The 27200-nt window shown below is 47.8% G+C and overlaps 2 protein-coding genes and 1 long non-coding RNA gene across 7 annotated transcripts in view; 2 read left to right on the top strand and 1 right to left on the bottom strand.

Moving 5' to 3' along the window:
- ASTN2 (astrotactin 2) overlaps window positions 1-27200 on the bottom strand; it is a 657219-nt gene that overhangs the window by 213640 nt on the left and 416379 nt on the right. The window contains exon 17 of one of the 3 annotated variants that reach the window (XM_054007156.1): window positions 21733-21816. The exons of the other annotated variants lie outside the window; for them this stretch is intronic. Coding sequence (XP_053863131.1) covers window positions 21733-21816 — 84 coding nt within the window. The remainder of the gene's footprint in view (window positions 1-21732; window positions 21817-27200) is intronic. 3 annotated transcript variants of the gene reach the window in all.
- Window positions 16978-27079, top strand: LOC128825092 (uncharacterized). Of its 3 annotated transcripts, XR_008442604.1 has the most exons (4): window positions 16978-17014; window positions 20831-21001; window positions 22205-22226; window positions 26788-27079. It is a non-coding gene; the product is annotated as an uncharacterized LOC128825092 (long non-coding RNA). The 3 variants fall into 3 exon arrangements; XR_008442603.1 differs by lacking the exon at window positions 16978-17014 and having other exon boundaries at window positions 17572-21001; XR_008442602.1 differs by lacking the exon at window positions 16978-17014 and having other exon boundaries at window positions 17572-21766.
- TRIM32 (tripartite motif containing 32) lies at window positions 22233-27079 on the top strand. Its single transcript, XM_054007157.1, has one exon. The coding sequence runs from the start codon at window positions 22270-22272 to the stop codon at window positions 24211-24213; it is 1944 nt and encodes a 647-aa protein (XP_053863132.1). The 5' UTR covers window positions 22233-22269; the 3' UTR covers window positions 24214-27079.

The following is a 27200-nucleotide window of genomic DNA, read 5'->3' as shown; positions in this document are numbered from 1 at the left end:
AGTGGCCATGTGAAAGTTGGTGGAACTCTGGTTCAAATCCCGTTCCCACCCCGCTACTGAATCATAGAATCAAAGAATCATAGAAGATCAGGATTGGAAGGGACCTCAGGAGGTCATCTAGTCCAACCCCCTGCTCAAAGCAGGACCAATTCCCAACTAAATCATCCCAGCCAGGGCTTTGTCAAGCCTGATCTTAAAAACCTCTAAAAAGGAGATTCCACCACCTCCCTAGGTAACCCATTCCAGTGCTTCACCACCCTCCTAGTGAAAAAGTTCTTCCTAATATCCAACCTAAACCTCCGCCACTGCAACTTGAGCCCATTACTCCTTGTTCTGCCGTCTGGTACCACTGAGAACAGTCTAGATCCCTCTGGCTATCTGTTGTGGAGGGTATAGTAAGGAGTAGGGCTCTGAAACTGAATAGAAAGGGGGTGGGAAATATGTTGAATGTTAGAAATATGCTTCTCTGTAGTGAGGGTGACTGGGACCTGGAATGACCTTCTTGCTGCTCATGGAGCAGGCTGCAGCATGGAGCTTTACATCTGCCACCTCTGAATTTCTCTCCTCGAGAACCAAGCTGACACATCTCGATACCCCCTCACCTCACCATACAGCATTGCAATGTTGTCACGTGAGGTCACGATGCTGGGTCAGTCCCAAATATAGATCAATGTAAGAGCTTGCTGGGTAGTGAACAAACCAAGCCCAAAGCAAAACAGCGGGTTACCCAACACAAGGCAAAGGAGCATTTGAAGGTAGGTTGGAGGAAAAGGTTTCTTCTAAGCAGAAAATCCTGCTCCTGTCGTGAGGCTCATAACATTCTCCATCCCAAGCAGGGGGTCCAACACTCAATCCTCATTGCAAAGTGTTTTGAGATACGATGATGAAAGGAGCCACGGAGGCACAACGTGTTATTAATGAATATTACAACATTAGCACATGGCTTTCCTCCCCTCCCCCCCAAAACAGATTCAAGTGTTTGCAACCACTGTGCAACTTCCTGGCCGTCCTAATTCCAAGGAGATAAATCCTCAGGTCCTGCTTCAGCCAAACTCTTGCCAAGATCAATGAGAGCTTTGCATGAATAAGATCTGAGTGAAAAATTGAGAACAGGCTTCAGGCGTTTGCTCTCCCAGTGAGCGGCCTCGTCTCTGACAGCAGAAGTGGTCTCTCACCTAAAAAGTCTGAAACGCAATTTAAGATCACAGCTTTAGGGCTGCAAGAGGCTCCCAGGTGGGGAGATCCAGGGGAGAGAGCCTGGAGCTGCACAGTCTGTCTGCTTTCGGGAAGCGGATACAGCTGAAACAAATCTCTGTTCCGTAGCCAAATAAAGAGCATGTGTAACAGCAAATATATAGTGAGTGCAACAACCCCCAGGAAAGGCACCATGAGGGGAGGCGACTGCCCTTGGCAGCAGCCCCGTGGCACCGAGGACGAGGCTAAGGAAGAAAGAGGGTTGCCTAAGTGTCCTCGGTGTACAGTGACACGCAGCTGATCTGGCAAGGCACTTGCCAATTAGAAATACAAATAACCGCAGCATTCATTCATTATCCTCTAAGCTCTTCGAGCCAGAGACGGAGCCTCACGTCCTTTGACTGACTGTCAGAGAACGCTGCTGTACACGGGATCAAGGACATCGCAAGAAGAGCGAACACATTCCCACTAACCAACCTTTCGGCGGGAATAAAGCGGGGTCGTTACTGAGATAAACAAAACAAGGCTGTGAAGGAGGCATCTCTATATCTGGGGAGACAGCAGTATCTACAGACATAGAGAATGGAAGTGGGAAGTCATTCCTGGAGGAATTCTGCTCTCGAAAGGTGGCTCCAGGCTACTTCCAACGTTGCCAGAGAAAGCCACGAAGCTTAGTGGAGTGGCTGAGGGAGCTGCGAGTGGATGCGCCCTTCTGCAGGCCTCCTCTCGTTATTGGACCTAGTTAAAGGGGGTTTTGTTTGTTTGTTTGTTTACTCTACCTACTGAGTGGATTTATTAAAAAAAAAATAATAAAAAAAAATCCTCTCATCTGTGACGCTTCCATTCCAGATTTCAGAGTGCGCCGGGGACGGAGGGCACGTGAGGAGGCTGGGAGGTGCATGGAAGCGGAAGAGAAGGGGAATTAGTTGGCACAGGGCATTTACAGTGGGATTGGAGCCTTCCCTCCTGGCATCTCTGGTTTGATGGGTATTGGCCAAAAGCCTCAACGTCTAAAGGCTGCGGGTGGCCTGAGTTAAGGCGTGGTAAGAGCCACAGTCAATGGATGTTGTAGGTGCTCAGTCGGGAGATCAGGCCCACAGTGGTCTCAGGGCACTGTCTGGTAGTAGACTGAGGTCCAAATCTCTCAAACACACAAATTCCTGCCACCATGCTGAGTGCTTCTTGGCCTCCTGGTGGCCAGTCTCAGCAGAGGCCAAGGGCGGGTTGCCAACCCTCCCGCTTTCACTGGGAGTCTCCTGGAAGCAGGCTCTATCCTCCGGTGGCGACTTCAGCCAAGCCGGGAGATTTTGGGCACTAACAGTCTGGCGCGGCAGTGGAGCTAAGGCAGGCTCCCCTACCTGACGTGGCTCCGCGCTGCTCCCGGTAGCGGCCAGCACCATTCCTGAAGCCCCTGGGGGGCAGGGGTGTCTCCGCACGCTGCCCCCACCCCGAGCGCTGATTCTGCAGCTCCCATTGACCGGGAACTGCGGCCAGTGGAGCTGTGGGGATGATGCCTGTGGGCAGTGGTGCACCGAGACCCCCTGCCCTCCCATGCCTAGGAGCCGCTGCCAGAGGGATGTGCTAGCCACTTTCGGGAGCCGCCCGAGATAAGCGCCGCCCCTTCACCGTCTCCTGCACCCAACCCCTCTACCCCAGCCCACAGCCCGCACCCAAACTCCCTCCCAGAGCCAGACCCTTCACCACCTCCTGAACCCAAACTCCCTCCCAGAGCCCGACCCTTCACCCCCTCCCGCACCCAAACTCCCTCCCAGAGCCTGACCCCTCACCCCCTCCTGCACCCAAACTCCCTCCCAGAGCCGGACCCCTCACCCCCTTCTGCACCCAAACTCCCTCCCAGAGCTGGACCCTCTCACCCCCTCCTGCATAGCAACTGCATTCTCCAATGCACCCCTCAGGAAGTATGCTTGAAAATAGCCTAGCATTGAGAGGCAACATGGTCGAGTGGATAGCGCACTGGACTAGGGATCAGAAATCTTGTGTTAATTTCCTGATTCTGCCATTTCCCCTCTCTGTGCCTCTGTTTCCTCTCCTGCCTTTTGTCTATTTAAATTGTAAGCTCTTTGGGGCAGGGACTCCCTCTTGATAGGTGTTTGTACAGGGCCTAGCACAATGGTGGTTGGGCTCTTAGGTGCTACCATAACACAGAAAATAATGACTGAACTGAACAAACATTAATCCGTGGTCCTTCCAGGTCAAATTCAAGGTCTATTGGAGAAGCAGTCTGAGATAGGCTAGGACTAAATACACATTAGAGACAGAATTCCCCTCTCTCCCCAGGAGAAGGTTAACCCATGGAAGGCCTAAGTTATGAATTCAGCAATCCCCCTGCATTGCCACACATTAAATGGCACTACTGACTGATTGATGTAGCCGAGAAAGTTTATAGTCAAGTGACTGTCTTTATTCCTGTGCCCTGGAATACAGATGGCTTTGTGGATCTCCGCCTCACAAGATGCATATGTACTTGGACAGGAAGGTGGCATAGCCTCTCCACACATGCAGAATGACAACTGGTTTGACAAAAACAATAATTGCCCTCCCATCGGTTTTAAAATATAATCTCTCTTTGCAAGAAAATCAGTCCATAGAACACAACCCGTGCAATGAATCCATCATGCTGACCTTCATCGCCCCAGCCAATGGAAAGTGCCAGTGTGGGACAGAGGGAGCTCAGGAGCAGGGGGAGAGGGTGGGAGAGAGGCTTAGGCGGTGTGGTACAAAGGAGACTGGGGACGAGAGGTATGTAGGCAAGTCCTTCCCAGCGTGGGATCCTTCTGGGATTATCCCTCTCCCTCTCAAAAGAGAGAATGTGAAGAGGTAGAAGAAAGCCCTGTCCGTGTTTTGTATGCAGACCAAGGCAATCCCTGAAGAAGTCAAGGAGCAAATGGGCCATGAACTCCCCTTTTGCCCTCGAAGGGGGTCCCAGCTTGTTCAGGATTAGAGCACACTGGTGGGGCAGCTTAGAGAGGGGTTGCATCAGTTTCGACGATAGGCAAAGGAGTTCAGGACTTTGACTTGCACCTCGAGAGGTTGACCTCGGCTCCTTTTGGAAAATGGATTATTTCTTGTTTAACAGCCAAATAGTCAGGAGCGCCGCCAGCTTTTTTGCTGCCCTAGGCTGCGGAAGGTCCCGCCCCTGAAATGCCGCCCCCGACCGCGGTGGCCGAAGATCCGGCCGCCGTGGTCACCGCCCCCCAAATGTTAGCGCCCTAGGTTACTGCTAGGTCGCCTAATGGGTTGCGCCAGCCCTGCAAATAGTTCAAATGGAAGTGCAGTCCATTTCCCCTCACCTGTGACCAATGGAAACTACCCTCTTCTTGCCCAATTTTTTTGAATGATCTGGCACCATGGACCTTGGTCAGAACGACTTCTCGTTGAGCAGAGAGCAAGGCGTTCCTGCTGGCGGTACTAGGATCTCACCCATCAATGTAAAAAAGCAAAACCAAGGTGCTAGAGCAACTGCTCCTTGAAAGGACAAGGGGACTGTGATACTTGTGCAAACCAGGGAGGTCCCTCACTGGTCAGCGAGTTTTGATTATGCAGCAAGCTCACCCTGGGCTCTCAGTAATGGGAGATTCTTCAGGGGCTCAAGTGAGTCATGCTAGAATGGTTAACAAAGCATTCTTTGGGGAGAGGTGGGAACTGAGCTATTGATGCCCTTTCTTTATTACAATTGAATCCCGAAACACTTTGGAGGGTGGGATCATTTCTCAGACTGGGCTCCCTTTGATCTCAGGGGTGGTTGTTTCTTAGATCAATGGTGCAATGTGATTCAATCAAGAGTTGGTGTTTCATTGCATTGCACAGGCATGGGGCACAACTGCAAGCAATAGGGCTTGGAAGACTAGACAGCCCGGCAGATTAAGAAAGGGCTACAGAACTGTTGGGTGCTAAATTTCCAGTTCCCATCCAGCCCAAGAAGACAAAGTCATCAGCAGTGGATGGCAGTTCTGGGGAGCCTTTGTGAAATAAGCCGGTGGGATCTCAGATAAGTTCCTAGAAGCCACATCATAAAAAAATCATCCGACCAATTTCCCCCTTTCTTAGCAGTCAAACAAGAATACTGAACCAGCCATGGAGAATAAACAACATAGACTTCCCTAGAATTGGTCCCTCCATACCATCCCTCTAAAACAGTCGGGCCTTACAGCTGAACCTTGTCATTAATTTTGTCCAAAGAGGAAGTAAGAAGAGGGAAGTAAGCTCCTTGGGCCTCTCTCTCTGATGAGTTTCAGTTGCCTGAGAAGGTCAGGGTGCAATGCCTAAGGGCTGCAGGATTTCTGAGGGGACCGATCACCTTTTGGCCTTATTTAGAGTGGAAATGTATTTAAAGCCGGTGACTCAGATCAAGCGAATTACTAGAAATATGTTATGAAGATCTGCCACTAGAACTTGATATTAATTTAAGAGATATTACAATGGAAAAAAGTTACTCTGTTTGCCTGGAAAAAAGGCATATGCAAAATCTTCCAGGTACTCATCAAGAAACAAGCTGTTTCTTTGACTTAGAGAGGAGCAAGCAGGTTTTAGGCCATTAAGTTCATGTGCACACCATAGTGTTGTTCTCAGACATATTACAGAACAAAGTGTGGAGTGGCAAGCAGCCATTGTGATAAGTTTGATAGCTTTCCAAAAGTCTTTTGACACCATACACAGAGACAGACTTTGGAACATTAGGGCATGCTACCGAATACCAGAAAAAAATCATTAAAACAATCAAGGATCTATGTGTTTTTTGCTGAGGACATTGTCCTACTTAGTTCAACACATCACTTAATGGAAGAAAAGACCTCGCTTTTGGCAGATACAGCAAAACAAGTTGGTTTGTTCCTTAACAAGGAGAAGACAAAATATATGGCTATCAATGTTCCAAAAGCAACCATTAGACTGGAAAAAGAAACACTAGAAGAAATACATCATTTTACAGATCTAGGGAGTGAGATGTGCATTCATGGTGACACCATGTTAGATGTTAAGCAACGAACATAAAGAGAAGCAAACAACATCCATAAACTTGAAAAGATTTGGAAAAGTAGCATAATTGGCACTGACAGAAATATGAATTTTTCATACTGGCATCACGTCTGTCCTCCTTTATGGAGCAGAGTCATGGAAATCTACAACAGAAATTTATAAGATGAACTCATTCCAAATAAATGTCTGCAGGAGATCTTCAGAGTTCACTGGAAAGAGAGGCTTGCAACATCAGAAATTCTAAGTAGAGCAAACTAATCTAAAACATCAACTATGGTAGGGAGACAACAATGGACATATTTAGGACACCCTTGAAGAATACCACCAACACAACTTTCACAGCAAGTGATACTATGGACAAGAAGAAAAAAAAAGAGGATGGCCTTGAGAAACATTATGCAGAACAACAGAGACAGAAACCAAATCCATCCACATGATATTCAGAAGCCTGAACAGACCAGCACAAGACTGAAATAAATGGTGGAAACTGGTGCATGCCCTATGCCCCTGAGAGTGGAGGAGGCTAAAGAGAGAAAGAAGACCCAGGTCTTGGCTTCCAATATTTTCTTCCCTTGGAGCCCCTGGAGCCCTTCTATATGAGGGAAATGACCCCTTGCTGACACTGCTTGTCAACAGGCCCACCTTGTTCTTCCTCCCACTGGTGCTGAAATCTGTTGGTGTTGAGGGGATGAACCATTTTCAATCCTGATGCAGAAATCTCAGGACTCCTCAACCCACCCAACCTCTATTGGTCTTTTTGCAATAGGGCTAGAAAACAGGCTTGTCCCATGTACATGAAGCACAGGTGACATGAGAAGTTTGCAGCCAGGAGTTACTCTTGTGGGTCAATGCGGCTACTCACTCCTTACCTGTGTGAGTATAGAGTCATAGAATATCCGGGTGAGAAGGGACCTCAGGAGGTCATCTAGTCCAACTCCCTGCTCAAAGCAGGACCAATCCCCAGACAGATTTTTGCCCCAGATCCCTAAATGGCCCCCTCAAGGATTGAACTCACAACCCTGGATTTAGCAGGCCAATGCTCAAACCACTGAGCTATCCCTCCCCAAAAAGTCTTTCCCCACAGCCAAAGTGGGGTGACTGAAGATAGAGGAGAGATGCAGAGATAGATCCTCTAGGAGAGCCACAAGAACAAGTAAAGGGCTCACAGCCTGGCCCTATCTCTGCAGGGTGAACTTGATTCCGATTTGGAGAAGACTGACTTACTGCTGGGGGCCCCGTCTGGTTTTTGTCACCAGTCTCCGTGTGATATTCCTAAATGCCATTAGTGCAAGGGCCCAAGTAACCAGGTGCTTCTTGAATCGAAACACTTATGGCCCAACCCTGTAGCTGGTGAAATAAATGCGAGTTTTCCCAGTGGCTTAGACAGGATCAAAACCAGATTCTGCAATGTAACACTGAAATGCCAGCACCAGCTTCCACTGACGCCAATAGTAACACTCCCATTGTCTTCAATGAAAGTTGGGCAGCTCCAAAGTAAGTTAGCTTTACGGTGCAGGTCTACATAGGTACTTCTAAAGGTAGTATCATCGCCCAAGATACTCACACACACACACTGTGTTACTCTCCCAAAGTGTCCTGGGGCCAGTGGGACAATGTCTTTGAGGGTGGTCACGTTTGGGATGATTCAAAGCCTTGTTAAAGAACCCTTAAGGGCTGAGCAGGGCACATGCAGGACATGACAATGGTGGCTGAGTACAGTGTATCCAATGTGATGGATGAGCGATTCCTCATCTGCCTTTTCGTCAGGATGGGCTTTTGCTAGTGCTGTGGCGACTCAGTGAAACCAAGCAATATCTGTTTAGAAGCCCTACACGATAGATGCATCATGGCAACTTGTGGGAGTTATTAGGGTATTTCTCTGAAGGAAGCAAGGCACAGCACCCAGGAGTCGGAAGAGGTAACCCATCGGCCATTCTGGGACAGAACTTTTTGCGTGCATGGTCCTAAAGCCGTTTACGCAGCCCCTCGCTGAAAGGCAAATGAGAACAGCATTCTGGAGTCACTGGCTGTCATGTAATGTGATAGTTAAAACTGCAGGAGGATTTCTATTCTATGGACAGCGCTTCGTAGTGCTGGAATGCCAGAGGGAGATTAATATTGCTACTACTAAAATAATAATAATACCTAGTTCCTAAACAGTGCTCTTCATCTGGTATCAGAGGGGTAGCTGTAAAAAGCACCCGAGAGTCCTGTGACACCTTTAAGACTAACAGATGTATTGGAGCATAAGCTTTCGTGGGTGAATACCCACTTCGTCAGACGCATGTCTGAGGGGTAGCCGTGTTAGTCTTATGCTCCAATACATCTGTTCGTCTTAAAGGTGCCACAGGACTCTCTGTTGCTCTCTTCATCTGGAGATCTCCGAGTAGACAATGACCTTGATAATGGCCCTGAGATTTTATATCATGCCTTTTGTTTTAAAGGATCCAAAATCGTTCTAAAACCAGGAATCACTCCACTCACCACAAAAATGCAGCAACCTCAGGGGTGGAACATGGCAGAGTTTAGAACAGAATGGGAAGAAAAATATGGTATCCAACTGAAACTGCAGGAGGCATTTAGGGAGGCAGATGTGAAGTTATCCAGGCTGGAATCTCCCCTGGTAATTGGAGGAATACATCTAACCCTTGTGAAAAGCCCCTCGATCTTTGAGGATTCAGGACCATCTCCTCCGAAAGTTCAGGCAAGTCTACGTCCCACTGATTGCAGGACAGCTGGCAGAACGGCGGAGGGGCATGTCTACACTACAGGCACAATGGTGGCACAGATACAGTGCTGCAGCTGTAGTGCTGGAGTGAAGATGCTTCCTACATCAGCAGAAAGGTTTTTTCCAGCAGTGTAGATAATCCACCTCCCAGAGCAGTCAGGGCTAGATCAACAGAAAAATTCTACACTGGGGCTTCAGTCAGCTTAACTACGGCTTAATGGGAATAGCTGAGCGACATAGCTAGGCTGATCTCAATTTTAAATGTAGACCAGGGTTTAGACACTCTGCGACTGTGAGACAGGGGAGTGGGAATGTATGGATGATGTGTATTCACTGCACCAGCTGTAGTTTCTTGGGGTTGCCAGTTTATTACTTAGTGCAATAATATCCCATTTGTTTGCCAGTTCCTCCAAAGGCAGTTAGAAAGAAAATCAATCATAGTATTTGCTGGGGAGTTTCTCCTGTACCAAGACATTGTTAGAGCAGTAAACAACAGAGCTATGAAGTAGTCTGACAGCTTTAACTCTGCCTGCTATTAGTTATGGGCAAACATTACTCAGGTCTGCAATGAAACCCTGATTGCAATATCCACAAAGTCCTCAGCAGGGCACCTTCAGTGCTGTGTATACACCTGTACAATAACTGCCCAATGCCAAGCACACTGTTAGATCTCGGTAAATAATAACAAGAACACACAGTACTTATATCGGACGAAATGCATTGCCAGGCTGCACTGTATTGAACGGAGCATGCATACACACAGCCAGTGTGAGCTGGGCGCTGCAGAATCTCCCATGGGATGGGGCCGTTGGGCTATACGGCAGTATCTGTCCCATGTATGTGTGTGTGTGTGTGAGCATGTATTGTGGAAATGTGTGTGCAGCAGCCTAAGCACGAGGCCAGGAGTGTGTGTGAGAGAATGGGGTGTGCACGCTCATGTGAGGGACACTATGTGTGCAACCAGCCTCATCTCAAGTGTATCAAGTGGGGCACATGGCTAAAGAATCTGCTTTCTGTGAGTGACTGCTACCCTCTAGTGGTGTTTCAGAGCAATGGCTCTTGGGGGGGGAAAAACCCCAAAGCTAGATTGTGTGCGGTGTTGTTGTAACCATGCTGTTCCCAGGATATTAGAGAGACAAGGTGGGTGAGGTACTAACTTTTGTTGGACCAACTTCTGTTGGTGACAGAGACAGATTATCAAGCTTACACAGAGCTCTTCTTCAGGTCTAGCAAAGGTACACAGAGCATCACAGCTAAATACAAGGTGGAACAGATTGTTTAGCATAAGTAATTAACACATTTAAAGGGACCATTCAAGATGGAATTGCCCAGTAACATCTGTCCAGTGATTGCGGGCGGGGGGAAGCAGGGATACAGATTGTTGTAATGACCCATAAATCCAGGGTCTCTATTCAGTCCATGATCTTTAGTGTCTAGCAAAGTGTTGAATTTAAGCTCCCAGGCTTGTCTTTTGAAGGTGTTGTGCAAGTTTCCTTTGAAGATCATGTGGAGGTGGAAATTTACAGTGGTACTGTAGCTGTCCTAGGGTTTGAGGGTGCCACTCCGGCACTACATTCACAGTAAAAAACAAAGGCAGCCTATTGGAGAGGTAGGGGAAAAACAAAACCAAGGGAATCCAGAACCCCTTCCCCTAGGGTGGAGCCCCTGATCCCGGAGTGTGGGACTTTCTGGAGAAAACTCCCCATACTAAATGCTGATGGGCCAACTGAGAAGATGCTGCTTTCCCAGACCGAACTGGTGGGGAGAAACGTCGCAAAGGGGTATTACTGGCTCCCTGCCCCCCAATACACACAGCCCTTTGCAATGAACCTAGACTCTCTGTCTGATGATCATGAGGGAGAGACTAATGGGTTGGAGTCTTTTCTGCCTGTCTCAGAGATTCCTATGCAGCCCAGGGACCATGTGCAGACACAGAGTCTGTTACAGCTCTGGCAGGTGCTTGTGGCCTTCCTGCTCAGGAGAAGAGGGCTGCAGCTGACGGTAGCCAGAAGGAAAGTGGGATACAAGGTAGGCTGGGATAACAAGGCGGGCGTGAAGCTGCCCAGTGTTATGAGCCCCAGAAGGTACATGTGAGGAGCTGCATTTAGTTGCTGCACAAGGTTTTCCTTTTCCCAGAGTTGCAGTGCTCAGTAGGAAGGTCACTGCTGCAGCAGAGGCATTATGTGCCCAACATCACAGATGCATCTTACGGGGGGGGGCGGAAATCTGCACGGTGAACTCCTCCCGGCCAGCACTAAGCATGGAGCCCTGAGGGCCTGATTGTGACAGCTCAGCTCCTGCTAGTCTTGGATGGTATCTCTCAAATTACTCCCTGCCAAGGAAATTCCTTCTTAGCCCCCTTTTCTGCTACAAACCCAGGCCCGGATGCTGCAAGGTGCTGAGCCCCCTCGACTCCGACTGACCTCAATGGGACTTGACGATGCCTTGCAGAGAACACTCGGCACCATCTATGATTGGGGCTGTGGCTTCTTGCTCAGGCATGTAACTGCTGTGGGTGTCGAGCTAACTCTGCAGAGCCATGTGGAAAAGACCCTCTATTGCTCGCCTTCACTTGGCTTCCAGCCCTGGAGCGTAGGACAGCTCAGGGGCAGCTTGATTTGAGGAGCTGACAGGCACGAGCCGGGTCCCAAGATCATGGAGGAACTTGGGATCTAGGTTGCTCTCCCCATGGTTCTGCCTGGCAGAAATGCCTCCTGAAATGGTCCCTCCACGAGAGAGGAGTATCTGGGCTATCCTGGGGGTTATACGGTCAGTCCCTTGGCATGGTCTAGGCTTAAGGCAGATCTTGAATTTGCTTCAGATTCTTCACATTCCCCTTTCCTGAGCTGGGCATGAGGAAAGAGGGAGTGGTGGAATCTCTCCACCCCCTCTAGTCCACCACAGCCTTTTCTGAACACTTCCTAGCAAAGGAATCTACCAGAGGAACCCCGTTTCCCTGGAGTCTCCCCCTAGCACGCCCATTGCTAGGAGCGTGGTAGGACTGCATGGGCGGGCTCCCACAGAAAATCCACACTTCTCAAGGGGGCAGGCTGCCACAATGGCTCATGGGAAATGTTGTGCTTGCTCCTCTGACCATGTGGTAAACAGGCTTGGCACTAAGCATTTGCTGGGACTGGGGCCAGAGAGACCCCAATACTGAGATGGGTTGGGCAGAAGCACGACTCGAGGTTTTCACAATTTAATGGTTTATGCAGGGACCCTGTTTCGATGTTCCTTGGGCTGGTCCTGAAGGTACCACAAGGAAAACATTGGGGAGGCAGAGTCATTCCACAGCCCTCGGGTTGTCCGGGCCTGTTCTGAGTTAACGTCAGGCTCAGACACGAGGACTAAATTTAGCAAGAAAATCTCACAAAACCATAACAGCAGCCCAACAGCGGATCCAGGCTGGGAAAAAAGCTGGGGGAGGCTTTTAAATCACACTAATAAACCCTATAAAAGGGGAAAGTGCAGGCATCATTGCTGAGCTGACTTTTACAAGGTGTTAGCTCTGTGGAGACCTGGGAGACACCCACTGTGACCTTACAGTCTGCGCACGCTATCGCGCCTAGCTCATTAGGGGATGGATTGCAGACCTGCCCTGCATGCACAAGATTGGGCCTGTCTCATTGCCCTCCCCTCCCCAAGCAGATACAGGTCCTCAGAGGCCCCTGTGTAGCCCAGCAAACCACTTGACATTGCTGGAGTTTCTCTCATGGGGTGCAGGTCAAGGACCACCCTTTCCCCACCGGGAGTCCAATGTCTCACCCACTCCTCTCCCTCCCCACGGCTAATTTCCCTTAGGATGCCAGTGGTTTACTGAGCCACCTCACCAAATCCTGCCTGGTTCCCTGAATCACCGCTAGTGTGAAAAGGCAGCTTCCCAGCCATGAGTTACCCCAGCCTCAGCTAGGTGAGTCAACGTGAGCTTGGACCTGGGCTGCCAGTTCTCTCGGTCTCCCTGTTCCTAACAGCGTGAGGTTCCTACAACCTCAAGGTCCTATTAACCAGTTGTTGTTGTGTGCAGTGTTGTTGTAGCCGTGTTGGTCCTATGATATTAGAGAGACAAGGGGAGATGAGGTAATATCTTGTATTGGATCAACTGTTGGTGAAAGAGACAAGCTTTGAATCGTACACTGAGCTTTTCTTCAGGTCTGGGAAACTAACTGGGAGTGTCACTGCTAAATATAGTGTGTTCCACCTTGTATTGAGTAGTGAGATGACAGCAGCAGATTCCAAGGTGGCAATTCTTCCTTCCCTGGCAGTGCAAAAAGGATCCTGATTAGCGTTCCCTCTAATTTTTCCCACCCATGTGTGGAATGAATTTTGTGATGTGCACCAATATGGACAGAACAAAAATCATGTGGTGGCGGTGCGGCCGAGGGGTTCGGAGGGCAGGAGGAGGATCAGGGCTGGGACAGAGGCTTGGGTGCAGGGGGTGAGGGCTCCAGCTGGGGGGTTGAGCTCTGGGGTGGGGGCCAGGGATGAGGGTCTTGGGGTGCAGGAGGGTGCCCCTGCAGCAGCACCTGGACTGGGAGGGAGAGGCACCTGTCCCCACCACAGCTGCTCCGGGACTGGGGCCATGGGATAGGAACCCCTCCCCAGCAGGTTCCGGCCAGGGCTGGGTTCGGGCCTGGGGAGGGGCCGGAACACTCTGGCCGCGGCTGGGTTCGAACCAGGCAGCCCCAGCAGGTTGGGGTCCGAGCTAGGTTGGGGCCGGGGTGACCCTCCCCTGGCCACGGCAGGTCCCCTGAGCGCCTGCGCGGTGCTAAGAAGGCTGCTCCGCGGCTGCGCAGCTTACAGGGAACTTAGGTTCTAAGGGCACTGCCAATATCCAGACAAAACACAGCTTGTGTTTCTAACTGGGACTCCTGGACTGCCAGTGGCAAAACGTGACAGGAAACGGTGAGACGGCAGAGTGTAGGTCAGGAAGGGATGGGCCTGTTGTTTAAAAAGGTTTTTATTATAAAATCATAGAAATGGAGGGCTGGAAGGAATCTCGCAAAGTCATCAAGTCCAACCTCCTAACCCTAACCCAAGTTTGTGTTTTTTTAAAAACCTCCAATGACGGGGATTACACACTCTCCCTTGGAAGCCTATTCTAGAACTAACTACCTTTATAGTTAGAAAGTTTTTCCTAAGAGCTAACCTAAATCTCCCTGGCTTTCTGCATATGGAGCAGTGGTCATGGAGGAGTATTAAGCACTGTCTTCTCCATAACAGCCCTTAACATATTGGAAGATTATCAGGTCCCCCTTCACTCTTCTTTTCTCAAGATTAAACACGCTCAGTGTTTTTAACTTTTCCTCAAGTTTTTCAAACCCTTTATCATTTTTGTTGCTCTCCTCTGGACTCTTTCTGCTTTGTCTATATCTTCCCTAAAGAACTGGACACAGGATTCCAACTGAGGCCTCAACAGTGCCCAGTAGACCAGAACAATTACCTCCCATTTCTTACATACGACTCCTATTACTGACACCCCAGAATGATGATATCCTTTTTTTCAGCTACACATTACCCAGATCCTTTTCAGCAGTACTACCAACTTGTCTCTCTCACCAATAGAAGTTGGTGACTGCCAACTAGACAGTTATTCCCCATTTTGTGGTTGTGCATTTGATTTTTCCTTCCTACGTGAAGTATTTTGCACTTGTCTTTACTGAATTTCATCTTGTTGATTTCAGGCCAATTCTCCAATTGGTCAAGGTCATTTTGAATTCTAATCTTGTCTTCCATACTGTTTGCAATCCTTCCCAGCTTGATGTCGTCTACAAATTTTACAGGCACATTCTCCACTCCATTACCCAAGTCATTAATGAAAATATTGAATAATACTGGGCACAGGACTGATTTCTGTGGGACCCCACAAGATCTGCCTGCCCAGTTTGACAGTGAATCATTGACAATTACTCTTTCAGTATGTCTTTCAACTAGTTGTGCACCCGTCTTACAGTAGTTTAATCTATTCTAGGCCACATTTCCCTAGTTTGCTTATGTGACGTGGGACTGTCAAAGGCCTTATTAACAAGATATAGAAAGTTAGGAGGGCTATTTTTAAAAGTCTTTTTAAAGAACCGTAATAAGCAGCCTCTACCCCAGCGGTGGGCAACCGGTGAACCGCGGCCACTGGGAGCTGCGGGTGGCAATGCCTGCGGACGATCAGTGTAAACACTGTCTCGTGGGTCACCAGCGGATTATCCTGACGGGCCGTAGGTTGCCTACCACTGTTCTACCCTGTCTTTATTGCACTGTCTTGCGTCAGACCTGAAGCTGGGATGCAGCTGGACTTTATAAAGGGCCTTATGTAATGCTCCTAAAGGCAGCCACACACCTGTCCTGTTCACACAGCACAATTCCACTTACCTGTAGGCTGTCACAGACATAAGAAATGGAAAACGCCTATTAAATCATCTGGACCACCTTGCGCAGGCCAGGCCAGGATTGTGACTTAGTGTGTTCCCCAGGGCTTTGTCCTGTCTAAGGTCTTGTCTATACTTAACATGCTACAGTGGCACAAATGAGTGCTTCATTATAGACACTACATACACCTCGTTATCTCCACACTGATATATACCTGCCTCTGGAGATTTCCATTACTTGCATCTGAAGAAGTGAGGTTCTTACCCACGAAAGCTTATGCTCCCAGTACTTCTATTAGTCTCAAAGGTGCCACAGGACCCTCTGTTGCTTTTTACAGATTCAGACTAACACGGCTACCCCTCTGATACATACACAGGTTATCCACCTCCCTGAGAGGCAGTAGGTCAACAGAAGATTTCGTTCGTCAACCTAGCGCTGTCTACACAGGGACTTAGATGAGCTTAACTATACCACTTAAGGGTGTGGATTTTTCACATCCCTGACCAACATAGTTAAACCAACCTACTTTTCTAATGTAGAACTGTCCTAATACAGTGGTTCTCAAACAGCGACCAGTGAAGCATTGGTGGTCTGTGGAGCATTTGCTAACGGGACACAGAGCGCTGCCTGGTCACATGGTTCTGGCTCCTCTCTTATTAGGGTATGTCTACACTGCAAACAAAAGTTTATTCTTAACTCCAGTTAGCTAACTCAGGTGTATATATAGCAGTGAAGACAAGACAACCTGACTTTTAACTCAGGGTTAGCAGCTTGAGTACAGTCCCAGGCTTTAACTCAAGTTAAAAGCAGAGTTGTAATGTCTTCCCTATTTGAACCCAGGTTAAGAACACACCTCTGGTTTTGCATTGTAGACATGCCCTTAGAACCCATGTGCCGCCAAATTGTGGTAAAAGAAACTTAACTCCCATTGAACCCTTTCCAAAAACAAGCAGTTGCTGTAGTCACCATGGGGATGTTAGGAGGGCGAAGAGGAAGTGAAGCCACTTGCAGGAGGGGAAAGAGAAGTGAGGTGCCCATGAGATAGTGGGAACTACTTCTTAGAAGAGAGGCTATGGAAAAGCTTGAGAACCCCAAGTCTGATGCATCCATCATGCTTATGTTTTTCTAGCTCGTCTACCTGAGTAATTTTTTCTTAGGCTCTGTCTATCCTTGGGAACAGACCCAGCTCAGCGGTGGGTGTCCTGCAGTTGGAGTCGGGGTCCCACAAACTGGGGGGAGGGGACAACAGAGAATCCTCCCCACGTGCAACCAGAGGGAAACAATGGGGCATATCCCCAAATTGCAAACCGTGGGGGAGGGGGAGCAGGGCTTCCTCCCAAACAAAACCTGGAAAGGGGCAGGGGGAAGCTACCAAAGTAAAAAAAAAAAAAAAAACTGGGGGGGGGGTTCTTGTGAGCAAGCCCCCCCAAAATGCAACCCTGGAAATGCAAACCGGGGGGGGAGTGGGGACGCCCCCCAAATGCACACACCTGGGGGACACTCGGGGGAGCCCCGCAAACACACACCTGGGGGGGGTCCTGAGCCCGTTGCCCGGCGGGAGCGCTCTAGCGCTGCCTCCAGCCCCGCGGCGGAACTGGCCGCGGCAGGATCCGGGCAGAACTACAGCTCCCGGCATGCTCCGGGCCGGCGCTGACGGGGCGGGGCAGGCGCCGGGCGCGCGGGGCAGGCTGGGAGGGGCGGCGGCCGGAGGAGCAGGCCGGGCCGCGCCGCGCCGGGCAGGTAGGGATGGGCCGCGCCTCCCGCGCTGGGCGCTTCGTCGGGGCTCGCGGCAGGGAGCCAGGGATCGCCGGGGGCGGGGCGGGGCGGGGAGCGGAGCGAGAGGCGGGGGGTGAGGCAGCTCCCTTTGTTGTGGGGGAGGGGGGAACGGGCCCCCAGGGGCAGGCACGGGGGGGGGGGTAACGGGCCCCCAGGGGCAGGCACGGGGGGGTAACGGGGCAGGCATGAGGCATGGGGGGGGTAACGGGCCCCCAGGGGCAGGAATGGGGGTAGGTCGGGGGAGAATCGGGCCCCCAGGGGCAGGCACGAGGGGGGGGTAATGGACCCCCAGGGGCAGGAATGGGGGTAGGTTGGGGGGGAGAATCGGGCCCCCAGGGGCAGGCACGGGGGGGTAACGGGGCAGGCATGAGGCATGGGGGGGGGTAATGGACCCCCAGGGGCAGGAATGGGGGTAGGTTGGGGGGGAGAATCGGGCCCCCAGGGGCAGGGACAGGGTGGATGAGGGGTAAGGGGACCCCTTACTGAAAGGGGGCAGTATAGGCTGGGGAAGCAGAAAGAGTGGTGGGAAAAGAGGGAGAAATCTGAATTTGGGACGGAGATGAAGAGGGAGAGGGAAGAGCTCCCAGGGCAGAGCCAGGCTTGGGGTGGGCACCTGGGGGGGTCTCACTGGTCTCTGTCCCTCAGGCCGGTATGGCCAGGTTCCAAGCCATTGAAAGACTCCCCCCATTTTAATACAATAAATAAAAGCTGAGTGTCACTTTCAAAGGCTCTAAACCAGACTGGCCTTTTGCTGTGTGAGGTCAAAGTATGTTTTCTCTCTGGAAGGTGCCAACCTCAGGGTAGAGGGAAGCAATGGCAGGATGGGCTCTGGGATGATGAGTAGGGGAGCAGAAGCAGCGAGTATGAAGAACCAAGGGGAAAAATGAAGGGATAGCAAAGGGATGGACACACCACTGCTCCCTGGATTATGATGACTAGGACCTAGTCCACACCTGAAACTTTGGTCAGTTAAGGATCGGGGGTAGCCGTGTTAGTCTGTATCCACAAAAACAACAAGGAATCTGGTGGCACCTTAAAGACTACCTTGCTCAGGGGCAAGTTAAGCCCATTGACCTACCTACTGCCTCGCAAGGAAGTGGATTTACTACAGCTATGGAAAAATCCCTTCTTCATTGTTGCAAGCATCTGCACGACAACTTTGTCACTCTAATACGTGTAGTGTGGACATACACTAGCATACTTGGCTAACAATGGGTATTAAGCTCTATTGACCACATCCACGGTCCACACCTATGGGACAAACATTTTCAATCCAAGTTGAGGGAGGCTAATATGTCTGCTTAATTCCTTTTGTCAATCAGGTTTCATTATTCTAGGACTGGTCTATGCTTAAAAGTTAGGTCAACATAGCTTCATCGGGCAGGGTGTAAAATCCACATCCCTGACCGACGTAGCTATGCCAACCTAACCCCCGGCGTAGACACAACTGTGTCGATCGAAGAATGCTTCCATCAAGGTAGCTTCCATTGTTCAAGGAGGTGGGGTTCCTATGCTAACGGGTCAAAACAAACTTTTCCATCTGTAGGCTGCATCTACATTATGGGTTATGCCGGGCACAGCTACGGTGATGTAGCTATTCCTGTATAGTCTCAGTAGTGTAGACATACCCTCGTGTAGATAAAGTCTGGGGCAACTAGATCTCTGTAAGATTTCCAGGGTCAGCCTGGGACTAGCATTTCCTGCCTGCCATATTACACAGAGAGCAGCATTCCTTCTACTGGGAGAGGCTGGAAGCTTTTAGAAGAGAATATGGAAATTCCTATAATTGTAGTTAGCATGAATGCAGAGCAGTTACAGGTTGGGTTTTAGATATGACCTGTTTCTTAATAAATTGTTGGTTTCTGGCAGCTAATGTGTGGATGATGGCTTTGTTTTGAAGTCCCTTCCCACCACTCCTGACCCCCCAAAAAGTTCTGCCAGCCACAGCTGTCTTTCTTTTAATGCCATGGTCTTGTTAGCAGGCAGCTTTATGGTGTTTACATATGGCTTTAATTGTATCAGCAGTTAATTCCATTTGTGGCTATTCCCATGTTAACAGAGCCCCTTGTTTAATGAATTTATCTCCTGCTGCAGCAGGCATGTCTTTGCTAAGGAGACAGTTGTACCCATGTTCCAAATCAAACTTAAATAACTTGTACATGGCTGTGCAAGAGTCTCAGGGCATCACTGAACTGAATCACTTGAGCTAGTTTCCGCTGTGCCCATGCTTGTGCTCGCAAAGCATATATTTAACAGTCCCAAGGGCACCTCCATTTGACTCAGGACTAACATTTGCTTAATAAAAAGGTTAATCGGTGGAAAGAAAACATATTTAGAGGCATGGGTGTGTGGGACTTTGCTTCTTGGGAGATAAACATTATTTTCTTTTTATAGAAAAATATTCTTCTGTGACCGCATTGTATGTTTCCATTCCCACAGTGTTGATTTGAAAAATCCTGCAATGTTTCTAGTAGCCTGTATATTAATTCTAAACACACATACAGATAAGGGCCAGTGCAAATAAAAACAAAGGCAGGAAAATTCTGAGTTACGGGGATACATTATTATTATTCATTCCAGTGGAATATTTTCTTAAACAACGTCCCTGCAATGTTTGTAGCCTAAATTTTGAAGCTTTGTCCTCGTGCCGGAATCTGATTGTAAAGTTGACTATAAGACAAAAGTGAAACTAGTTTAGTCTCTCAGTGCATGCGAAGAGAAACAAAAAAACAAAACAAAAATAGTGCAAAGTGGAAAGAATTTAAATGTAATTAAAACAAATCATATATATATATATATTTCTAACTTGACCCTCACTTAAGGCTTTCTCTAATTTTAACCCCTTGTGCTCAATGACATGCCTGAACTATGATGCACAAGAGCATCTGTTAGCTGGAAACCTCTGCTACGTGTTGCCTTCATGCAAGTTAAGGATGCAATTACAGCAATCACTGAATTGTTTTACTTCAATGAGACCCACAGTATCATTCTCAAACAGGTGTTTTTGTGATTTATATATTTTTTTTATTAAAATGACATTGTTTAGGTCAGCTTGCTAAATATCTGACCCACTTCAAAATTAATAGCAGTCGGTTCCTAATTGGTTCTATTTTGTTTTTTAAAAGGTGGTCAGCAACCTTTTATCTAAATTGGGATTCCTCCCCCTCCAATCACCTGGCATCTTCACCTAGCCTTATCCCTCCACAGCAAAGCCTTCCAGTATATTCCTAAAGAGAATACATATAGATAACAGGTCTTACACTATGGATTTAGCATTCTTAAATATTGCTTTTCACTACTTTGAGGAACATTTCTGGCCTACTTGGCAATGTCCTGGCTATTGAGCAATGCCTTCTGTGTCCACAGCTTCTATGTATGCTAAGGATAAGGACAAATCTTCTATTTCAGTGCTAGCAGTAGGAGCTGCTGGATAACACAGCTTAGTCTCTGGGGACTGAAATGCTTTAGTCTAACCCAAGTTATTGGGCTATAGGGTAAGTAGGAAGTGTAATGGCTTGTGAGATACAGGTCAGACTAGGTGACCCAGTGGTCTCTTCTGGCCTTAAACACTGTGAAGCCGTAATTCTCCAGGAGTTCTGAGTATTACATCCATAACACTGCCAATCCTGGGAGTAAAGGATCAGATCCTCACTTGGTAAATAACTGTAATTCCTCTACACCACTGAATCAATCCCTGAAAATGGGGGCTCCAAAGAATAACAAACAGGGCCCTGGTTGAAACCTACTAATAAACTAATGCACGCTTTCTCTCTCTACCAGCACAAAGCACTTTCCTCCACAGCAGTGGTCTGCTCCCTTCCTTTGAGCAAATGGTCTACTGAAGTATACAAAATCCTTCTGTCTCAAATGCTCCCACAGTTGAAGCAGGCAAGCTCAGCAGGGAAGCGAGAGAGTGCTATGTGCAGGCAGCCGTGATTCAGAGCATAATGGGTATGTTACTTTTCTGTACAGCTTTGCTCTCTCTTCATGTTGGGGACCAAAAAAAAATAGGGATTTTTTTGCTCCCCTTTCTTTTAATGGCCAGGCCTTGCACTAGTAAAGGTATGGAAACCAAGTCCACTGAATAATGATTTAATGTTGTGAACTCTGTTGTGTTCTTTTTGAGTGGATGCCTGCTTTAGTGAGAGAACTGCTGTGATGCTTTAATTCAGTATGGAGGACTAATGTGAGGATGCTGAAGGATACAGAAAACCCTGGATAAGGGAGGTTGGCAATAATGGTAGTATTAGATTGAAGCAAAATGTAAGAGCAAGATGGATGCTGCAAGATTATTAAATCTAGAAAGTGAAACATTTTAAAGCTAAACTCCAGAACTAATAATGAGCAATTGAATTCAAGTAGTTTTTACAAATGAATGGAAATGTCTAATTATTAACCTCTTCAGTGCTGGTGCCCACTGGGATTTTGGTACATCAAAGGTGTATTTTGTTTTGGGCGAGGGGGATGCAACACTGAAGAGGTTAATACAATATACTGGATTAAATCTTAGCTGTGAATGATTGCATGTTTAAAAAATGCACACAAAAAAACAGTAGAAACTGACAAATCTCTTTCACTCTAATTTATCTGTCTGACAAATGGACGGGATGTTGGAAATTTATCATTTTGGTTGATTAACATCCAGGAAGTTAAATCAGTACAACCACATTCATTTCACTCACGTCTGAGGTCACATCTGAATCCCGGTCTCCAGAGGTAATATACTAATGTCCTAAGGCACTGCACCATCTGGTCCCCCTTTTGATCTGCAATATTTGAATGCTTGATTTACTATCCCTGTGTATCCATAAATTGTGTAAACTCAGGGGCATGGCAGTGGTAGTTGGGTATCATGAGCAGATGATTTAGTCATCAATATCTATTGGGTTTCCTTATTGCTGCCATTAGACTTCTTTCAGTTTTACTTATAAATCATGTAAGTGAATCATTCAGTGTACCAGAAACTGCAAGTTAGTGTTAGAACTTGCCCACTGTGAGATTAGCTGAAATTAATCTGCCCCTTCAGAATGTGGAAGAGCCAAGTGGATTGCTTATTCGCCAGAGATGGTTGATAAATCAGAAATAAATTGCGTGTGTATATATAGCCGGAGGTGGTAAGGAAATAAATCACTTTTCTCTTTTCTTTCTGAACAGGATCAAAGCACTTGGAATAAATGTGAGTACAAGTTTTACACTAATTGAATCTACCTTTGAAAGCCATGGCCGCTGCCTCACACCTGAACTCGGATGCACTTCGGGAAGTTCTGGAGTGCCCCATTTGCATGGAGTCCTTTACTGAGGACCAGCTGAGGCCCAAACTCTTACACTGTGGGCACACCATCTGCAAGCAGTGCTTGGAAAAACTCCTAGCAAACAGCATCAATGGGATACGCTGCCCCTTCTGCAGCAAGATTACTCGGATCACAAACTTGGCTCAACTGACCGACAATCTCACGGTGCTGAAGATCATAGACACCACTGGACTGAGTGAAGCTGTGGGCCTTTTCATGTGCAAAGTTTGCGGGAGAAGGTTACCCAGGCACTTCTGCAAGAGCTGTAATTTGGTTTTGTGTGACCCGTGCAAGGAAATGGAACATCAGCAGCAAGGACATGGTGTTATTGCCATCAAAGAGGCTGCTGATGAACGGAGGAGGGAATTTGGGGTAAAGCTTGGCAGACTTCGGGAGCTCATGGGGGATCTGCAGAAAAGAAAAGCATCTCTGGAAGGGGTCTCCAAAGATGTGCAATCCAGATACAAAGCAGTTCTTCAGGATTACAGCAAGGAAGAGCGCAAGATCCAGGAAGAACTGGCAAGGTCACGGAAGTTCTTCACAAACTCTTTGTCTGAAGTGGAGAAAGTAAACAACCAGGTAATGGAGGAACAGGCTTATCTGCTGAACATAGCAGAGGTGCAGATCGTATCCCGATGTGACTATTTCCTTGCCAAGATTAAGCAGGGAGATATAGCTCTCTTGGAGGAGGCAGCAGATGAGGAAGAGCCAGAACTGACGAACAACCTACCAAGAGAGCTGACTCTGCAAGAGGTGGAGCTCCTCAAGGTGGGTCATGTGGGGCCACTGCAGATTGGGCAGGTGGCGAAGAAACCTCGGACAGTCAACATGGAGGAATCTCTGATGGAGACTGCTGCATCCTCATCGGCTACATTTAGAGAGACTGACGTGGTGCAAGAAGAGACTAGTTTGACACCAAATTCCTCACCTGCCAAACCAAGGATGCCTGAAACAGCCACTAGCATCCAGCAATGTCACTTCCTCAAGAAGATGGGCTCCAAAGGCAGCATGCCAGGGATGTTCAATCTTCCTGTCAGCGTACATGTCACCGTACAGGGAGAGGTGCTTGTGGCAGATCGTGGCAATTTCCGAATCCAGGTATTTACCCGCAAGGGTTTTCTGAAGGAGATCCGGCGGAGCCCTAGTGGCATTGATAGCTTTGTGCTGAGTTTCCTTGGAGCAGATCTACCCAATTTGACTCCCCTATCTGTCACCATGAACTGCCATGGCCTGATAGGAGTGACTGACAGCTATGATAACTCACTAAAGGTGTATACCATGGATGGACACTGCGTTGCATGTCACAGGAGCCAGCTTAGCAAGCCCTGGGGCATCACAGCTCTGCCTTCAGGGCAGTTCGTAGTGACCGATGTGGAAGGAGGAAAGCTCTGGTGTTTCACAGTGGACCGTGGTGTTGGGGTAGTTAAGTACAGTTGCTTATGTAGTGCTGTGCGCCCAAAGTTTGTCACTTGTGATTCTGAAGGGACCGTATACTTCACTCAGGGGCTGGGACTCAACCTGGAGAACCGCCAGCATGAGCACCACCTCGAGGGGGGCTTTTCAATTGGCTCTGTAGGTCCAGATGGGCACTTAGGCCGCCAGATCAGCCACTTCTTCTCAGAGAATGAGGATTTCAGGTGCATCGCTGGGATGTGCGTGGATTCTAGGGGAGACCTGATTGTTGCAGACAGCAGCCGTAAAGAAATCCTGCATTTCCCTAAAGGAGGTGGCTACAATATCTTAATCAGGGAAGGCCTCACCTGCCCTGTTGGCATCGCCATTACACCTAAAGGGCAGCTGTTAGTGCTGGACTGTTGGGATCATTGCATTAAGATCTACAGTTACCATTTGAGGAGGTATTCCACACCTTAAAGGTGTGTCACTGGATAAAGCTGCTCTTCTCATAGGTTCTCCCCACTGTATCATAATTTGACAGAAGTTAGTGCTGCACTTTCAGGTAGATGATGTCCTAATCCGAGCTGTGTCACTATTTTGTGTTTAGAAACAAAATAGCCTTTTTATTTGTATAATTTAAAAAAACCACCACCACCCCACCACCTCCACGGAGCAAAGGATACTTATGGAGTACTGGTTGTGGGTTAAGTGACTGATCTCTCCCTACATCTTACTGCCTTGTGCCGTAGCTCGTACTCCCAGTTTCAACCACTGCATGCTGCTTTGTGCCATAAATAGTAACTGACTCTTCTATATGACCTTTCTTTAGAAGACCCGTGAGGCGGTCTTCTTCCCACCACAGTTCTCACAAGGATCTCAGTAGCAATTCTTCACAGACAACTACAGAAAGCTATTTCTGATTGCAGCGCTGTAGCTGCATACGACAACGGAGCCTCCCTAAACTGCACAAAGGTGCAGCTTGCATAAAACTAAAGGGCAGGGCTGTGGTCCTCCCTGTTTCTAGTAATTAGATTATCTTCCTGGTGCCACTGGTGAACCCCACTTGGTCCACCAGTCTCTTCAATGTGAAGTGGGTACAGTGCAATCATGGAAGACCGAGCCAGAGAACTGCCCTCTGATGGCAAAGTGAATTTCATTACAGTTTGATTAGCATGAGAAAAGTAGAGTGAGAGGGGGGAATTGACAGGAGAGCCTATTTAACAGAATTAATTTCAGTCTGTCAGTATTCACAGTTGTTTTACTATTAAATCTGGCTTGAACCTGTCTTTGAAGGGTACGTTTGGTATTTAAAGCTTTGCCAGGGGAGAGAGAAATTGAAGTAAACAAGATCAAATGTGACAAATGGTATGTTCATCTGCACACTTCAATATTCTGCATTCCAGACCATTGCATTTACTGATAGGTTTCCACTAGTCTGCACTTTGTATGTGAAAGCTACTTGTTCATGAGATAGGGAAAAAGGGGGGGGGGGGGGAGAGGAGGGAATCTTATTTTATTACTTGGAAGCTTTTGCTCTGGTGGTTTGCATCTTTCTCCATGCACAGCAAAAAGCTACATTCCTAGAGACATTGTCTGGCCCTTTTTTATGGCTCCAGCGGACACCACGATGCATGTTCATCTCAGCTTTGGGTCAGATGAAGCACAAAACTGCAGCTGTGTGAGTTAACACCCCCACAGTGTGCCTATCCTGGCTGATAAACACATATCTCAGTGTGGTGTTGCTCCTCTAAAATGGTTTATTGAAGAAAAGAAACATTTAAATAGGACACAGTTGTAGAATGTTAATCTGCCAAAGATCATGGTTACACTGCAGTGTAATTATTATTTGTTACCATCAACAATGTAGTTGCAAATTTGGGGGCACAATAGACCATGTAAAAAACTGGCTCTATAGTTGCTGTCGTGTCCAGCCTTTTCGAACTGTTTTTGCTGTAGTATCAAATCTGTGCTACAATGTGTCTGTAACAGGTGAGTTTTTAAATTCCCACAAGCTGTCTGTCCCTTCTTAGCTAAGCAGCAGTTAAAAAAAAAAAAAGAAGGAAAAAAAAAAAGAAAAAAGCTTCCTGAGAGCAGCTGCTACTGTTTGTGCCCCTCTAGCCAGCTGTGTGACTGTAACAGTGCTTCCAGATCAAGTGGTGAAAGCAGAACCATCTTGATTTGTGGATTCCCTGATATTGCCAAAGAACTGAGCAGGGCCAGTTTAGCCCTAACTACTCCAGACCCATCTTTGCAGTTGTTTGTACAGTGCCTGGCACAGGGAGTACAATGCTGATCAGGGCAATTGGGTATTACTGTATTACGAAGTGATGACCTAGGAGAATTTTGGAGAGAAGGGAGCAGGTACAGAGGGAAGCAGTGGATCTTTAGAGGGGAAGACACTGTGGCTTCTGAAGGGAATTTAAAAATTCAGCGCTTACCCTATGAGCTGTGGTGTGTTGATTTGCTGTAGATACAAACATGAGTTTACACACACAGCTGTCTTCTGGGTAAGTTTGCCTATGGTGTGTAGCAGCAATCCGGAAAGTAACTTGCACTCTGGTGTGCATGTTGTTTGGATAGATCTACTTCGTTTGGATAATTACTGTGTTGCCACCCAAGCTGTTTTATAAACATTACATTGATGGTCGTTCCTATTGTACTGATCGTTCATGGTTAAAAATCTCACCTGTTCCTAAGCTATTTTCTGCAGGCAGCTTTCATAGAACTGAATAAATGAAGCACTATTATCTTTCCTAATGAGCATCTGCATCAAACTCGGGAGAGAATATTTCCTAGAGGCCAAATGGAGACATTAAATGGACTTAAAACCTGGCCCATTCTGCTGACCGAGCAGTTGGTTGCCTAGGTTTTTCCTGGTAGCCACAGTTTCAATTAAGTTCTCCATCATCTCTTCCATCCTGTAATACAGATTCCAAGAAAAGGAGACACTATTCTGTGATGCATTTGTAGAGTAAGGTAGAGGGGGGATTGGGGCCCGTGTGTGTGTTTAGCCTGTAGCTGCTATACTGTTCTCGTGTTTGTTTTTTTCAGGCAGACAGGGGGAAGAGAAGAGGAATGGTTGTCCCCAGCTAGAGTACATGCTTCAGCTGGCAAAACGGAATTGGCTGTAAATTCGTTTCTTAGTTCTGCATCTTTTGCAGTGGTGTTTTGCTTTTTGCCACCGTTGTGCTCAGCTCCAAAGGAGATGAAATGGAGTAATTAAAGATGATGATGAAATAGTTTAGCTTCTGCTTTTCACCTGGAGATGGAACATGTCTGATAATAAGTATGTTTGATTTTTAAAGATTGTGTAATAAAGGGGAAATTGATCCAATTAAAAGTGCATTACGAATGGCTCATCTCGTTATTAAAAACATTTCTCCTTGTGTTCTCTTTGGTGGCAGACTGGTTTCCAAGGCCATCCCGAATTAGATTTGCTAACATATTAACTGCAAGATACCTCT

This window comes from Malaclemys terrapin, chromosome 17, assembly GCF_027887155.1.
Source record: "Malaclemys terrapin pileata isolate rMalTer1 chromosome 17, rMalTer1.hap1, whole genome shotgun sequence".
Lineage (NCBI taxonomy): Eukaryota > Metazoa > Chordata > Testudines > Emydidae > Malaclemys > Malaclemys terrapin.
Note: the sequence above shows the minus strand (reverse complement) of the source record. Positions and strands in the feature narration are given on the sequence as shown.